Source organism: Dreissena polymorpha, chromosome 6 (assembly GCF_020536995.1).
Source record: "Dreissena polymorpha isolate Duluth1 chromosome 6, UMN_Dpol_1.0, whole genome shotgun sequence".
NCBI lineage: Eukaryota > Metazoa > Mollusca > Bivalvia > Myida > Dreissenidae > Dreissena > Dreissena polymorpha.
In genome coordinates, this window is record NC_068360.1 from 10,966,243 (window position 1) to 10,984,527 (window position 18,285).

General features: G+C 33.5%; 2 protein-coding genes across 3 annotated transcripts in view; one reads left to right on the forward strand and one right to left on the reverse strand.

Moving 5' to 3' along the window:
* LOC127836686 (uncharacterized) overlaps window positions 1–9,569 on the forward strand; it is a 127,748-nt gene extending 118,179 nt beyond the window's left edge. Inside the window, exons 5-6 of one of the 2 annotated variants that reach the window (XM_052363380.1) lie at window positions 9,108–9,324; window positions 9,438–9,569. In XM_052363380.1, coding sequence (XP_052219340.1) covers window positions 9,108–9,324; window positions 9,438–9,542 — 322 coding nt within the window. In that variant the 3' untranslated portion in view covers window positions 9,543–9,569. The remainder of the gene's footprint in view (window positions 1–9,107; window positions 9,325–9,437) is intronic. The other variant, XM_052363381.1, reaches the window with a different exon arrangement.
* Window positions 9,570–10,140: 571 nt separating this feature from the next.
* Window positions 10,141–16,015, reverse strand: LOC127836683 (uncharacterized). The gene is made up of 2 exons (XM_052363377.1): window positions 14,849–16,015; window positions 10,141–13,055 (listed from the first exon to the last, which is right to left on the reverse strand). The coding sequence occupies exons 1-2, from the start codon at window positions 15,735–15,737 to the stop codon at window positions 12,193–12,195; spliced, it is 1,752 nt and encodes a 583-aa protein (XP_052219337.1). The 5' UTR covers window positions 15,738–16,015; the 3' UTR covers window positions 10,141–12,192.
* Window positions 16,016–18,285: the final 2,270 nt, after the last annotated feature.

Genomic DNA, 18,285 nt, shown 5'->3' on the forward strand with positions numbered 1-18,285 from the left:
AAATGAAATTTTGAGCATAATGCCACTTCTGAAGAATCAAAAATGAAATTATGTTCATAAGCAATGCAAGCTTCGAAGAAGAATTACATTAATAAACGAACACATTTTTAAAATATTTAAACTTTAAATATTTCTATAGTTTCATTATTTCTGTAAATCTTTTTTGTAAATTTAAATGTGACCTTATAAAAGGTTTCCTATCTCCAGTCAACAGCAAATTACAAGGTTTATCAAGCTATAAGTGTATTCCTACATGCCAGATAACATAATGACCTATTAAAATATTAAAAACTCCTGCTCACTCTGGTATTTCCATAATGAAAAACATTGGGACCGAGATGTTTTGTAGTAATCCCTTCTTCCATACTAAGTGTCCTATCAGGACATTACATTTATAAAATGGTTGTAAGAAAGTTCTTCATTAGTTACCATTTATAAACGCTAGATAATCAATGTAAATGGTTTATCATGTTTTGGGATAGTTATTTTCTTTGAGTTATATACCAACAACAAAACGCTATATTAATAAATAAAAGTATTTCTGGAGCCTTAGTATACAAAGTAAGTTTAATTGAATTTGTCAACAATTTCCCCACCCATTAATGTATTGTTATGAATAATCAGAGTAAATTTTATTTAATGCAAATAAAATCTAGAAAAATGAATTCGCACTGGTTTGATTTGAGGCAAATATTTCATAAAAATGTTAATAATTTATATTTTTTGCTTTAACTATGCGTATTAAAGAAGCACTAGCAGTTTTGTTTTTATTTGCGTTTAAATTCCAAAATGTTCCATGTCCTAGTTTGATAACTGACTGAATTGCTAACTCAACCATATTTAATTCATAATATGAAATAATCATTACACTTGCATTTTCTAAACATCTATATTGCAGTAAAACATGGACAAATATATTAAACTCAGCATTCTTAAGTTTTGTTTCAAAGTTTCAGTTCTCATGTGAAAGTAATAATAAGATCATTATTTTGTTTGGGTACTATGCAAACATGCTAAAGCGAAAGTTCATCCTATTTGTCATGTTCTTAACTCCAACGGACAATCTTTCTCAAATTACGTATTCTTTATGTATCAAAATGATGTAGCATTGAAACTGTTCCAATAAACCTTTGTAACGTTATTGTGATTCTTAAAGCGGTAACATTAATGTTTGACAATGAAACATGTGAATTTCTGAGAATTCTATGTGGGTTATTATTTCTGACAAGAGCTTATTGCATCAGTCCCTTACTTAATAATGTAATCGATCTGACATTCAAGATCCCCATATTAACCACAAGTAAATTAAATGCCAATCCAAGAAAATCTCATTAAGAAATTACCAGCACAGGGTCTATAACTTTGTTCTAATCTCAACAATTTAATAGAAAATTTAAGGAACTAATTTTATTGATTTTAAACGTTTCTCACTTGCCATCGTACTTTAGAAATGTGTGTTTCATTTAAGCAACAAATAGCTTGAAATACTGAATTTATGATCGTGCCATCTCTTTCAATATATTATGCCCATTTGATTTTGTTTTGCATTATTCCGACCACTTTTTGGCTTAATCCAAATGATACTTATTCATAACAGTTCAGTTCCATTGTGCATTAGATGAGCACCCCAGGACATTAGGGTAATCTTCTTTGAAGTTACTATTCTTTCATGTTGTTGAAATCATCACTTGATAGAAAATGCTGATTATATAAGAATTATGAGATGCCAATATGTTACAACAGTTGTAGAAATTACAATGCTAATAATTTGTACAGTTCCTCAAAGGTTTTTTATTACCCATTTACATTTTAAATCCAAATACTTTATCTGTTCACCTAATTAAATTAGTGTAATTTTTTCATCAATAGGTGCGCTGTTCACGTATTGTTCGAGTGGTAGGTTCTCCCACCAGTACAGAGCTGATTGTCATCTTGTTGTTCAATGCATACCCACCTCAAGGTCAGAGACTTGATTGGAATAGGTTGAGCAGCAGAAAATATATCGTTTCGAATAAACATCTGCAATTCTTAGCTTTTCTTTGCTGTAACCAAAACTTCAAAAAAAGGTTTTGATTTTAAAAAGCTAAATTATATAGCCATTGGTAAATTGAGGGTTTTGTATTTTCAGGTGAATACTAATCACCTTAATCTTGAGCCAGTTTAGTTTAAACCTATTTTATTTTAGCTCAATTGCATCGAAAGCCTTATTTGAAACGCTCTCCAGTCCGTTTCCTGGAACTATTGGGGCTCGAACCCACGACCTCCTGATTGATAGGCAGACACCATAACCACATCATACAGCCTATTTGAGTCTGTTTGCAAATATTCATTTGAGCTAGGTGCAAATAACAGAAAATGTGTGTGTACCAAGGAATTAGTTTAGGTCCAAATAACGTATACTCTAATAAATGGAAGAGCAAAGTCCGTTCTTTTTAATTTGATAACAACATTTCAGGCCCAAATTTCACAGTGTTCATTGTGGATCTGAGAGAGATGACACTGCGTGACTTCAGGAAAGAGCTGCCAGTGTCCGTGCAGGATTACAACACCATGATGACAAAGACCATCATATCATGTGATGTGAGTGTTCATCTCACCTTGCCTTGCAGCAACTTCGGCAGCCATAATAGCCATTGTTTGAAATGGGAAATTCCTGTGGATAATTTTGTGCAATATGAGTTGTTAAACTCTTGATGAAAATGGAATATTCATGTAGTAAAATTTTCGGTCAGTTCAATGAGTAGTTAAAAAACGTTGAGGAAAACAAGATATTCTTGTAGTTCAATTATTTAAATTCAGATCTGTTTAACATGCAGTTTAAAACTTTAAAAGTTTGGGTTTATTCAAATGGCAGTCACAATATATGGGACGTATGCCCCCCAGGCCACATGCCCTTACAATATTTTAGACAAAATCGAATTTATGCCCTCTGGTACCTATGCCAACCTGTACTTATGCTACTCCGCTTACTTGCTACTTGAAAGCTTACCTTTTTGAAAGTTTTCCATTCCGCAAATTATGTTTCACAGTTTTACAAGTGACACATTAAATATATTATTTAAATGCTGAAAGAGATTTCCCAACTATTTGAAATGTTAAGGTATTTTTTCATACAAACACCTAATCAATTCCTTAATTTTCAAGAAATGTACCAAATGGTTTGTTCTTTGACACTAAATTAGTTTGCTGTTTCAATACATGTATTTGTATTCTTTGATAATTTTTAGATTTGGGATACACGTAGTGATTATCCTGTGTTTTTGAACCTCAGTTACAGGTTAAGAGGATTTTAAAATTTTTGCCATCTCTCCTTTCAACATCACTTCAGTACTTACACATTTGTTTCTTACTACCATTCCAAATAAATCCATATTAACTTATCGAACCTTGATTTAATTTTGACTTATTATGAAAAATGATCTGTTGATAACATAGTACATTACTAAGTACATTACTATATTTTATGCCCCCGGATCGAAAGATCGGGGTTATATTGATAACATAGTACATTATTAAGTACATTACTAAGTACATTACTATATTTTTATGCCCCCGGATCGAAAGATCGGGGGTATATTGTTTTTGGCCTGTCTGTCTGTCATTCATTCATTCAATCATTCATTGTGTGTTTTCCAAAACTTTAACCTTGGTTAAAGTTTTGCAATAACTTTTGCATTATTGAAGATATATATTAAGCAACTTGATATTTGGCATGCATGTGCATCTCATGGAGCTGCACATTTTGAGTGGTGAAAGGTCAAGATCATGCTTCAAGGTCAAAGGTCTAATATATGGCTTCAGAGCGGCGCAATAGGGTGCATCGTGTTTTTGTCAAGCACATTTCTTGTTTCCTGATGATATTTGGTTATGAAACTAACATGGCAATATGTATGCTTTTCTGTTCAGGTGACTCGAGTGTTGGGAACTTCAGGCTCTGACTATATATTCATCGTGTTCAACAATCGCATTCGCTGTATATCACTATTTTCGGGGCAGACTGTTGTCAGGAAAGGTCCAATACCAAGTGCTTATGATGAGCAGGAGGATGAAGAGGAAGACACTGGTGGGTGGGGCTTGGCTGAATGTAGTGAACTGTGGTTTAGTTTATTCATTTTTAGGTGCAGACACTGTCTTAGGAAAGGTTTGAAACTTACAAACTATGATGATAATGATGCAATGGAGAGTAAGAAACAAAAGGGCGTATGGGGTAGGTTGTAATATAGCTCATTGTGGGTTTGTAAATTTAACTGTTTTACTGAAATGATTGTAACAGGTGTTTTACTTGTTCAGCTTTATTTATAAACTAAACAAATCCATATCACCTTTAAACCAACATATAAATACTCAAAGAGAAAAAATATTTAAATTTCCTAGGATATCAATAGTCAGGGCATAATTTGACAGTCTCCGATGTGCTATATCCTTTTGGTTGGATACAATAATCAAAATATAAATAACTGTCATGTAGGGTTTTCTAATGAAATGCAAAACAATTTGATGTAGTTTAGTTTTATTTTTTTAAACATTAAAAAAATAAAATATGAACAAAATCTATTTCAAGCTTCTTAATTTATGTTTACATATCCATGGGTTGATTGATGTATTGCAAGTATGCGTGTAACTTTCCATTATAAATATTTGATTATCATGGCTGTATGACATCAGGTATGGACACACATGTATTTTATATATACAGATCGCTTCAACGGCTGTATTATTGATGAGACCCTTCTAGATCTGCCCCTATCCACAGACTGTACAGTGGTCAGCTTTGAAGGCCGAATACACCTGGTCCTGTTTGCAAGGGTAATTCTTACCAACATTTAACTTGTACAATAAATAACAACAAATGAGTTTACTGAATTTTGCATAATCTTGTATATGCCCCTCATTATTTGCAATATTAAGTATCCTGAAGATTTGAAACAAATCTACCAATATGTTAATTTATGTAGAAATTCCTATGTGTATCTGAATAGCCAAATGTTGGAACTAACGTTTGAGAATTAGTTTGTTTACACACCCACAAAGTTTGGGGCATAAGGCATTGCACTTGTCTGTGGCTCTATAACTACGTTTGTCGGTTTGTTTGCACAATTATACCTGTTTATATAGGTACGTCCTGAAATGTTGTGTACCGCTCTTGAACTGGTCATTTTCACTTATACATTTACAGCTGAATGGTTACACCGGTAGTTTTATGGGATTTTAAAGGGACGAATTTTGGCTCAACTAAGTTATGCATATTTATGCCTTTTGTAATGTGCTAGTAAGTATGAAATATATGCATGTTTAAAGATGATGTTTTTATTTAGAAAAACAATATTTTACTAACTGGTTTATTTGTATGTGTTGATTCATGTTTTGACTTATCAGTGTCTTCGACACAATCGAGTTTTTGTTGAGATTCAATGTTTATGAGGTAGATACAGGAACTTCTATAAACCGTTTTTAAAAAACATTAAATAACAATAAGTTATGAATTGTATTTCAGAAAATGCCCAAGATGTACATAGTCACGTTCATAGACACAAACAATAATGTAGACAGACGGGCTCTGTGGAAGACGTATACCACAATGTAAGTGAATAATATCAGAATCAGAATCGTTTATTCAGACTTAATCATTACAAGCTCATCGTCATTTACAATCGTATACAATAACAGCATGAAGTAAATAAAAACAAAAATATACTAATTTCGAAGAAAGATCAATTTACAATATAAGGAGTAAACATGTCAATGTGTTTTCGTGAGAATGTTATAACATAATTTCAAACGAAATTTAATACTTGCAGCACTAATTGTATTATTCTGCAACAAGTTGCACTAGTGAATAGAATTATTGTTTAAATCTTCATATGGAAGATATTACTCGTTTTTTTTGTATGCATTTAAACCTTTGAGTCTTTTTAACAAGGAAAAATACATGAATATGAATTCGTATGATGGGCATATATAACCGCATAATCCAACTTTATATTTGAATGTTATTTTTCATTCGTAGTTAAATGAAATTTATACTTATCGGATAGAAATGCTGATAACTTTAAAGCTGTTTGTAATAAAAATTATATGTCGAAGTGTGTTACGCTTACTTGTAGATAAGTAATGTATTAGTGTTAATAATAGTTCTTTCCCCTTTGTTGACCACCTATACGAAAAACGAAACTATAATTGGTCTATAGGGATATTGCTCCTTATTAAATATTAAAACAGTATCAGTTAGAGGGCAATCTTAGTTTTAAAAGTATAATCTCCATCTATATACACTAGTCAATTTAATTTAAATTGTTTCATACCCCAGCGTCAACCATCTATGCGAAAAAAGAAATTTAGATGATCTAGGAGTATGTATGCGACAAAATTACTTTCATAGCAGTTACACAAAACTTTAAATATTTGATAAACAAATAAAAATACAAACAGCACATAAACATACACAAACATGATACATGGGTATGTATGCTGCAAGATTACTTTCGTAACAATTATACAATACAGTAAGTATTTGAAAAATAAATAAAAGGAGAAACAGCACAAAAAATACACAAACATGATTCAAGGGTTTGTATGCGTCAAACTTACTTTCATACCAATTATACAATACATTAAATATTTGAAAAGCAAATAAAAACACATACAGCAAAAAGCATACATAAACCTGAATATTCAAAACGATTTGGGTGTATGAAAACTTTGAGTGATGTGTAAATCACCGATTTTATAATTAAACTGTAGATATTAACGTTTCTCTTAGTTGGAAAGCTTTTTTGCAGTATGTTGCTAGCTTTTTTAAAGTAGTTTTATTTTCGCTTTGCATAAGTAGAACATATTTAAGCATACTCGTGTGAGCATAGAAATATTTTGAAATATATTCTTTCCGAATATGGATATATATGGGGCACTTTAGGACAAAATGAAACTCGTCTTCTATATCATTTAGGTTACAGAGGGTGCATTTTCTACTTTGTCTAGGCACATTATTATGACGGCCGATTTCAATATTTAATTTGTGGGATGATAAATATAATTTGGCCAATACATTTCTGTTTTTTGGATTTTCCAACAAGCTAATATATGCTGACTTTTCAAAATTAAGTTTTATTTCTCTATATACATCTAGAGACGTTGAGTTTTCTAGTCCTGATCGCCAATCGCTAATATAGATATCGCGAAGTCGGACTCTTAGCTTTGGGATGAATGTTTCTATTTTAACAGAGTTCGGATACATCCATAGTTCATGTAAGCCTGAGGATTAAAGTATCAGACGCACTTTTGATGCCCAGTTTGAACGAAAATTGTTAGCATTTATGTTATTTAATTGTTCGTTTAACACGGTATTTAAAATACAATTTTCTTGTTTGACTGTGTGTATTTTTAAAAAGTATTTAACAATTCTAATGTATCTTTCGATATACAGTGGAAATCTACCCAGTTCGCTATACAATGCAAGAGTATTTGTAGAGGGTTTTACATTAAGGACCCATTTACAAAACTTTTTGTGTACTCTTTCTAAAGTTTCACCTTGATCGTAACCCCAAACTTCCAAGCAGTAATTTAATACTGATAGGACATACGCGTCAAATAGGTTAAACATTATATTTATTGGTACTTTGTTATTGTTAATTAAAGACATAAGCGCATGTAAAGATCGCAATCCTTTCCCCGCAAGTGTTTTCATTGCTAAAGCGAATGACCAGCCGCTGGTAAACACAACCCCTAAGTAGTTGAAGTCGTTTGCGTGTCGCCACCAGACATGAGTGTATTAAAATAGTTTTTAAATTCTTCATTTGAAATATCATCTCCGGTTGCCGATTGTTTTCGCGATTTAAATATTTTCCAAATTCTTTCGGTGACTTTCGCCTTAGATCATTCATCTAACGACAGAGGGCATTATTATATGAATTTTTTTTACTTTCGGCATTGATATTAATAATACTAAATAAGTTATTTTATACAGTCACGTTATTTGAGTTTTGCTGAACTTGCAAAAGCATGTATTGCAAATGAAAATACAGCATAACAGCATATATTGGTTAAAACAATTTCACAAATTGATTCATCATAAAAGTTACAAAATTAAAGATAATTTACTTTTTATGGAATTAACACATTAAAGGTGATAGGAGCTGTTTCCCTGGAAAGTCCGAATGTTCACGTTTTGTTTTAATAGTTATGTATTATCATTCTTTTTGTGTAAAAAAATCATCAATATATTCATCAATACTTTAAGTACAGGTAATCATTATATAAAGAACATATAACTGAATTAAATGCTACAAACTACACCAAAACCATAAATTTTGAGTAGTATAAGCCATTCCATTTGTTTTTATAAAAAACCAAGGCTGATAATACAATCATCAGTCATCAAAAATCAATTTAAAATAATATGTCAAGATAATGCAATAACAAATTCTAAAAATGCAATTTATATGAACATAACAGCAAATCTTTTATAAATAAAATAGACCACTCTAAAACTTGATAACAATAGGAATCGTACTGTCCATCAGTCAGTTCAGTTGTCCTTCTGTCTATTCTAAAGCTAATCTGCATTTTATGCAAGACACCAAAAAATAAATATAATCGCCTAGTATGTTGAGACAGTTTGACGCATAAAAGAACAACATAAATGTACGAACCTCTATAGATCAAGGTAATTCCTTGGGGTCAAAAGTAACAATACAACTCTTTATTATCCGAAAATGGCCAGTCTATTCTCTTGCTTTAACATGCATTCAAAAAATTTGAAACAGTTTTGCTCAAACGTAATTCTATATTACAATATGTGTCAGGCATAAAAAGACATTGCTGCCATAAACGTCAATACCATACTTACTTGAATGTCATATTTCATTGTCAGAATGATATTTTCTGCTCTCATATTTCCTAACAATTTAAAGATTTCAAAATAAGTAACACAATTAACCACTATAAAATGTTGTGTCGAGCACAATCACAAACGTGCAACCTTAAAGCCGAGGTTATGGTAAGAAGTGGAATGTCAAAGTACAGCAATTAGTTTCATAACTGTATTACAATTTTCACAAAGCAGTATGTTTGGTTTTAATAACCTTATGAACATCCAGAAATGTTTCCAGACCAAATCATCAGATTGTCCCACGTGAACTAAGAGTGAACACGAGTGATTGGCTGATGGACGACTTACAGCACGTGAGTGTGGTGGCACGCAAGATACTCCTACGTAAGGTGGATATGGAAATGAGGAAGGCGGGGCTTATCAGGGACCATCCACGCACCATTAAACGAATCATGCTGTCAGACAAAGTGGAAAATTACAAGATACTTGATAAAACAGTAAGTTTAATTTTTTTTTTCCCCGAAAAATGTATGTATAATTTCACTCTGTGCATGCCATTTACAAAAGGCTTGATAACTGTTCCTTACAACATGTTTATCTTTTTCCCCAGGTCACAGAGAGAGCCTTGCTGGACAAGGAAGCGGTGATGCAGAGACGGGCTGCAAGTCGAGCTGAGACTGCCAGCCCAAAAATAGACGAGGATGATAAATTCTAGTGATCTTGTTGCCTTAGTGATATCATATGAAATGCGATTCCTGTTCTATGGAGCCTGATACCATAGTGTTGTCATTTTAAATGTGCTTCTTCAAGTGATATTCTCGCATATTGATTTCATTAAGACCATGCTCAGGCTTTAGTGACCTTGTTGTCATCGTGATGTCATGAAGACTAGGGTCTGGCTTTAATCACGCCGTTACCATAGTGATATTTTAGGGACGTTGTGTCCACGTCAATGTCATCGAGATGGTGATTAGGTATTGGAAATGGACTATGATTCCGGATTTAGGGACCATGTTTCCAGAGAAACGATATTGAGGTTGTGGTTTAGTTTTAAGGGACCTTGTTTCCATAGTGATAACATCGAGTCTGTGATTCAGTTTTTATGACATTGTCATAAACACAAACAATGGAGGAGAGCTGATGTTATGTATCGTGCTGTGTTTAAGGACAAAATAACTAAAAAAAGACAATATTTTGTAAAATCTGGTGCGTCTATGTCGTATTAAGCAAAACAGCTTAATCTGTTTATGATCTTTTAATGTCCCCCAGTCTATACTGGTGGACATATTGTTTTTGCCCTGTCTGTTTGTTGTTTTTTTTATTGCGTCAAACTTTAACATTGGCCATAACTTTTGCAATATTGAAGATAGCAACTTGATATGTGGAATGCATGTGTATCTCATGCAGCTGCACATTTTTAGTGGTGAAAGGTCATGGTCATCCGTCAAGGTCAAAGGTCAAATATATGGGGGGACATAGTGTTTCACAAACACATCTTGTTTCGTATTGTTTTTATAATGTTATGGGTACTTACGAAACAAAAGTATACTATTTTGTTTTATTTGAATTGATTTAGTTGCTATAAATGATGTGGAAATGCTAAACAATAAATGAACAATGTTCATTAATGTGATATCAACGTTTGTTGTAATATGTTAAATATTATTCTTTCGTCATAAAAAAAACTAAATGTAAAACCAATGGTTGCACATGGATCCATTACAATGTATTATTGCATAACTCGCCAACCATAATAGTGTGTACATATTACATAATTATTTTTAAGTATTTGAGCAGTGTTCTGTGAAAAGGGGTTTTAATGCATGTGCGTAAAGTGTCGTCCCAGATGAGCCTGTGCAGTCCACACAGGCTAATCAGGGACTACACTTTCTGCCTAAACTTGATTTTTGCTAAGAAGAGACTTTCTTCCCCCTTGTCACAGAGCACGGCCCATTTGCTTAAAAGCATGGTGGAATATAATTTCGTGAAAAGTCATTCGAACAATGGAGCAATGTTCATGGACATAATTTAAACTATGTAGTACTTAATTATAGCCTTGATTTAGACGAATCTCAAAATTAATACTTCAGAATTTTCTAATTAGATCACCCACATGCATTTGTTGTGCTTGGAAATGAACTCATTTTAACAAGGAAGACAAAAATGTAATATAAAACGGCCTAACAATGTTATGTAGTTTCGATTTTGATATATAAGAGTAATCCCATAAGCTAAAACATTACGCAAATGTCATGTAAAGACGATACTGTAAAAAAGTAAGGCAAGTAAATGAATTCCCTATTTTTTGAAGTAGTGCATGGAATATAAATAAGTTTTCATATTTGACACCCAAACAATAGCACATAAAATGCATAGTGAGTTGAGTAATACTTTAAAAAGTAAGGGATTCATTTAATTCAACAATATAAATACAATGAATAGTTGATATCTAATAAAAAAAAAAATCACTATGATCGTGAGTAATGATGCGTTGATCCAAACTAGCTCTGTTTTCAAAGGTTAAAATCGTTTAAATGAATTATTGAAGCTTGGTCAATACGTATGTTAGTTATTGAAATTTTGTTTTACAATACACATACCTAGTATCCCGTGTAGTGTCAAAACCGTTCGTGTCCACTATTTATAAAGCAAAGAAGCACAAATAGTATGACGTATTTGAAAGAATCCAACGTAAACATGCACATAAATATTTGTGTTAATAGAACATATACACTAACATACAGAAACATATTGTGAACTACGTTAAGGGGCAAAAAGAAACGATTCAATCAAACATTTGAGTTATATCCATGACTTAATAGTATGTATTTCATTTAAATAAATGAATAAAGAGGATACATTTTTGGGTGATTCACATTTTTGTACTTAAGTTAGTAAAATATCGAAATTCAGTTGTAGTTACGATAAAGATATACCTATGGTAACTTAAAATAAAAGTTAAGCATTATCTATACAATCATTTATTATAATACCGTAATTTTGCCTGACGTCTAGCCGATGATGGTCAAATTGTTGAAATGTTAAAACAATGCGCGAGCAAACAGCTAAATTCAAATTAGCAATTCAGAACAATGTGTGCATTTGTACATGGATTTAAATATTATATTGTGTAAATGGCACGTTATTCTTCAAAATAATTATATGTGTACATTTCTTTTGTTAACGACACAATTATGAATAATACTGTCACTATTTCTATTATTAGTACAAACTGATTAAAATCATTTACATCAATGTATTTGTAACCGTCCATTGATCAAACACATACTCCAACAAACCGTCAAGTGCTGATCAATGATGAAGTTCAATGACCACATAGATAGCAGCTGATCTGTGATCACATTCTAGTTATTGAGTGTTGGTATGATTTTATAAAGCTTAAGTTTTTTGTCCCCAGAAACGCAGTTGGACACCGCCAGCCTAGTCCCATCCCTAGACACACATATGGTGCATGGGTACTTCATATCCACGGGGTATGTACACAGGAAGTCACCGTCTACAGTCAGGTGCACAACAGAGTTCATAAAGTTACTGCACACCATGACCGTATCACCTGGTCCGACACAGGCACCACGTGGTTCCTGTATGTTCCCATTAGTGACTGCTCTAGACGTGCCCTTCACGGTGTCGTACATGTACACTGTGTTATCAAGCCTGTCAGTCAGTACTAACGTGTTCTTGGACTGGACATACGTACTATAACTATAACCTAATTTATACGTCTTCTTTGGAAACTCCACTTGCTGAAAGTCAGTCTCAACTCCGTCCACAGATATCATTCTAACATTACGGATATCATCGCTCGTACTCACGACCATTTGTGTTGGCGTCTTGCAGCATATAGAGAAGAAACTCGACGATGTTTTAATTTGCCTAGTCAGACTGATGACATTGTCTGAACTCACTGATAAAAAACGTAAACATTTAACACATGTCACTACTATTTCACTATTAGACAAAACTGCTACATCTCTGGGGCGAGACTCTAACGTGTATGGTGTTCCGAGTCTCCTCAGCCCTTCGCTCAGTATCATACATTTCTTGTTACTGTTATCCAAAGCTACCAGTCTTCCGTCCGACAGGAAGTCTACTCCAGTGAGCAAAGGTTCGTCTTCATTATCTTCAGACTTTGGTAGATTCAATGACACGATCAGCTCCAGGGTGACTGGCCTCGACTGGGATAGTGAACTGATGGAACTGGGATTTCCTGAATACAAAGTACAATATGGACTCACTATTTCCCTTTCAAGTATATTAGTAACACGTGGGGTAAGTCAATGTACGTCACGCTTTAATTTCATGAGCTAAACACACTATTGAATATTGAATGCGGTTTTGCAAGGATGTAGCTGACATTTCGATTGAATAGTGTTCACATGTAAATCAACTGGTGTCGTGATGATGTATGATAAAAGCATTTAATCATGCCATTCAATAATAATATGCAAGATGTAGTTATTTTTCATACTTAGAAGAATAATCGGCTTAAATGTGACAGGTGCGAAAATCCAATCATTTAGCGTTTGCATCAAGACTATCAGCTAAGTGTTGAATGTATAGAAGTTTATTTTGCAGGCTATCGACCAACGGAAACGGGATTCTTGACATATATATACATTAAGATAACTATCAATGCTTTATGAACTGGATCAATTCGTAACAAAATAACACTTTACGCTTGATGAAATGTATGCTTGAGTCTATTGAATTTATACTTTATAAGTAATTTGCACGTGCTCAGAAAATCGTTTTACTATTCACTTTTGAATATAACTTCGTTAATGTATTTCACGAATATCCATGGACAGTGTTGCTTAAGTTAGAATGTAGCATGTTGTATTTCACGAATATCCATGAACAGTGTTGCTTAAGTTACAATGTAGCATGTTGTATTTCACGAATATCCATGGTCAGTGTTGCTTAAGTTACAATATAGCATGTTGTATTTCACGAATATCCATGGACAGTGTTGCTTAAGTTACAATATAGCATGTTGTATTTCACGAATATCCATGGACAGTGTTGCTTAAGTTACAATATAGCATGTGCATTCAGCTCGCCGTAAAAGAGACATATTCTCGGCGAGGGCACCGATGCCTCATCTAAGACGACGGTTGGTTTGATAAGCTTTGTGTTTATTAAATAATACATCCATTGGCAAGAAAATACTGTTTTATAAATATGCCAAATTATAGAGTTATTATATACTTTCCGAGAGAATGCGAGTACAGCTCGAAACGTGTATTTGAGAGGTAGTTTTTAAAGTTTATGTTGCTTTCTCTAAACAATAAAACCATTTTTATAGAATCGACATTTTTTAAGAAGTTTGTAGTTGTATTATAACAGATTCAACACACTGATGTGATTGGGGGTAGATACGCACCGTTCCACGCGATTTCAGTTGTTTACCGACGCCGCCGTATCACCATATTCAGTAAAAGTTGCAAAAAAATCAGATCATACTGATTAACTCACGACGCACATTTATTGCTAGTCAGATTCAGACCGTACTGATTTACTCTCGGCACACATATATTGCTAGTTAGATTCAGATACATAGCAACATGCATTCATCCACACACAAAAGGACACGGAACTATACAATAAACATGCACATTGTTTATTTACATTATATACCGTGTCCTGTTTATACGGATTTTACATATTACCGGATGAGACATGGACATAACTACAAGTACAGTTTGTTATGAGTAAATGCATGTTGAGCTTCATGCACTAACTTGGCTATTTCATTTCTGTAGGTCAGCCGCGAAAATTTAATAAGTATAATTCACAGTATAGTGTAATACTCGATGGAAGGATCATGCAACAGCAAAATAGTTCTTATAAAATCTAAACAAAACTGTTTTTATAATTAAAGGTTAATAGGTTAATATTGTAACTTCATCGTTACTATGCTTTACAAAAACCAGCCTGTGTATTACATAAGTTTACATGGTTATAATAACGTATACTTAGTATTAATTTTAAAATAAATACCTCTTCGTTCCAAATTCACTTTCATGAATTTCGTTCCCATTTCAAAAATCGACGACAGCTCTCCCGTATACGCCAATGTCACTGTTGATGAAACTTGCGTAATTCGTTGTTCGTTTATTTTAGATTCGATCATTTTATTTTTCTCCTCAACCTGTTTTGATAATATAAACATTTGCTGAGGTGTACCGTTGTCTGCAATAGAAGAGCACATTGGAAACAGTTGATTTATTTCTTCAATAACTGTTGTAGAGACAGATTGCATTATACTAAGTCTCTTCACTTCTTCACTCTTTAAAGCGTTTGCTTCGGTAAGCAATTCACGTTTCGCAGCGTCAAAGAGTTTTATCATACGCTCTTTCATTTCGTCGATATCTTTCGATACGTCCGCAACTGATGCATTCAAATCTTTTTCTGACTGCTTACATTCGGCAACAATAGCGCCAGCATCGGATTTCAATTTTAAGAAAGACTGTCTCAATCCATGAAGCTGTGCTCTTTTCTGTCCGGAAATGCTAGCTATTTCATCCCATTGTTCACACTTTCGGTGTTCGATAACACATGTAGTGCAGCAGAGCTTACAATGATCTTCACAGTAAAACTCGAATCCCTTACCGTGCTGCGAACATTTGTCCATTCCTTTCATGTCCACTACCACAGTGGACGATTCCTTGTCCTGAATACTGACCACACCATGCTTTCCTCCTTTATAAATGATGTGTGGATTTCTGCAAGTTTCACACAAATACTCATTGCAATCCTTGCACAAAACAGTAGCTGCTTTCGCTATGTTGGCTTTCATACATGGTTCGCAAGATTGTGTAATGGCACACTCTCCAAAAAAGTCGCTTGCGTTGCCTCGGTTTGATTCATGTAGTCCGCCTGTCGCCATTGTAGAAAAGTTTGTTTCAACCTCTGTCTACTTTCGATTTCAAAATTCAAGGTTTATCAATACTTCAGATATCTATACAGCACATACAGACTCTAATCTAACAAAAATTGTGTCCATCGATTCGCAGTACTTAAAACTGTATCTTAACTTGTTTTATTACACCAAATACCTTGTTATATTTGAGTTGAATGTCCTTTTTTTACCACTCCGTCTGCACTCTGCAGTTAATATAATCATATCGTGAATCCTAAGCGTGTAATCGTAAACGCGTCCGTAGTTCGTCGACTTACTCCGTAATAAAATATATGATGCATGGCCGGTTTAAAGGTTTACTCGTTTTGCGGGTTGGGCTATGTTTGAGATAATCGTTTACATCATTCGTGATACATCGACTATCTTCGGAATCATCCGTAAGACATGCTGATTGAAGCAATAAATCGTCTTCTATTCAAGGGGGCATTTTACATGTGACTACCTACATTGTTAAACTTCATACCTATCTTCAGTGATAGGGATATCAAATTGGGTCACTAAATTCATTTAGTAAATATTCAGCTGAATTTCGTTATCTCGAACCCGCTTAAGTCGAATTTTCGAATGTCGCAGTTGATATTTATACCCGACCTTACCCAATCTTATTTACTATAAAATAAATACAGTTATTTCGACGTTTTAACTCGAGTTTTTAAATATCTCTGTAACGTATATTGCTCAACGCGTGTTCATGCATATTCTTATCCATTTAATAAATATGTTCAGGGACCTATACAAACATAAACATTGTTGTATATGTCTCTGATATGTTGACGTACACAAGTACACACTAAATACGTTTGTCACACCATTAAAACATCTTAGCATTTATTTTGACTTATTTTTAACAATGTTTTAAATTAAATAATTGCTTTGGCCACTGTAAGCATACTTCTTTAATTCTGTAGTTGGATAATTCGAAATACGGGTCTCGTGAAGTCATTTCTGAACCTACATCAAATTAAAAATAAAGAAGTTTAGCAGTATTCAATGCACCAGAAATAAAATCAGAATTTGACATTTATTTTGGGTTCTTAAAACGTATCATACAAAACCAATGCTGATAATACAATCATCACTCATCATAAATCAATTGATATGAACATCATAATAATATGTCAAGATAATGCAATTACATATTCTAAAAATGCAATGCATATGACCATTATAGTAAGTCTGCTAAAGCCATAACAATCAACATTCGAAAATTACAAGATACTTGTTTATCATTTTTCCCAGGTCACAGAGAGAGCCTTGCTTGACAAGGAAGCTGTGATGCAGAGACGGGCCGCAAGCCGAGCTGAGAATGCCAGTCCAAAGATAGATGAGGACGGTAAATTTTAGTGATCTGGTTGCCTTAGTAATATTATATGAAATGTGATTCCTGTTCTAGCGGGACTGTTGCCATAGTGATATCATTTTAAATGTGATTCTTCTAATGACATTCTCGCATATTGATTTCATTAGGACCATGATCAGGCTTAAGTGACCTTGTTGTCTTAGTGATGTCATTAAGACTGGGGTCTGGCTTTAATCACATCGTTACCATAGTGATATTTAGGAACATTATTTCCACGTCAATGTCATCGAGATGGTGATTAAGGTATTGGACATTGTTTGCATTGCGATTTAATTTTGATTACGATTTCGGATTTAGGGACCTTGTTTCCACTAAAAAGATATTGAGACTTTCGTTTAGTTTTAACGGACCTTGTTTCCATAGTGATTACATCGAGTCTGTGATTCAGTTTTTTTGATATTGTCTGCATGGCAATTACATGAAGACCGTGTTTCAGAGTTTTACAGTCTGTATTGCGAGCATCGATTGTAATGGGCCTTTCATAAATTGCAAAGACAATTGAGGAGAGATGATTTTTTGTATTGTGCTGTGTTTAAGGACAAAAAACACAATATTTTGTAAAATCTGGTGCTTCTATGTCGTTTTAAGCAAAACAGCTTAATCCGTTTATGATCTTTTGTTGTTTTTTTTGTATTGATTTTATATTGTCATGGGTACTTTCGAAACAAAAGTATACTGTTTTTTTGTATTTATGTTGATTTTATTGCTTTCAATAATGTGGAAATGCTTAACAATAAATGAACAATGTTCAACCAACGGTTGCACATAGATATATTACAGTCTATGATAACAGAACCCGCCAATCATAATATTGTGTAATAATACATTATTATATATTTGAGCGGTGTTCTGTGAAAATGCATATGCATTTTCGCGCATCCTTATCAGGGACGACACTTTCCGCCTAAACTTGAATTTTGCTTAGAAGAGATTGTATTTAAACGAACAATATCATACAAGCGGAAAGGGTCGTTCCTGATTAGCCTGTGCGGACTGCACCAGCTTATTTGGGACAACACTTTACGCACATGCAATAAACCCTTTTCACAGAGCACGACCTGCTTAAAAGCATGGTGGAATATAATTTCGTGAAACGTCATTTAAACAAAGGAGCAATGCCCATTGATATAATTTGAACTATTTATTACTTACTGA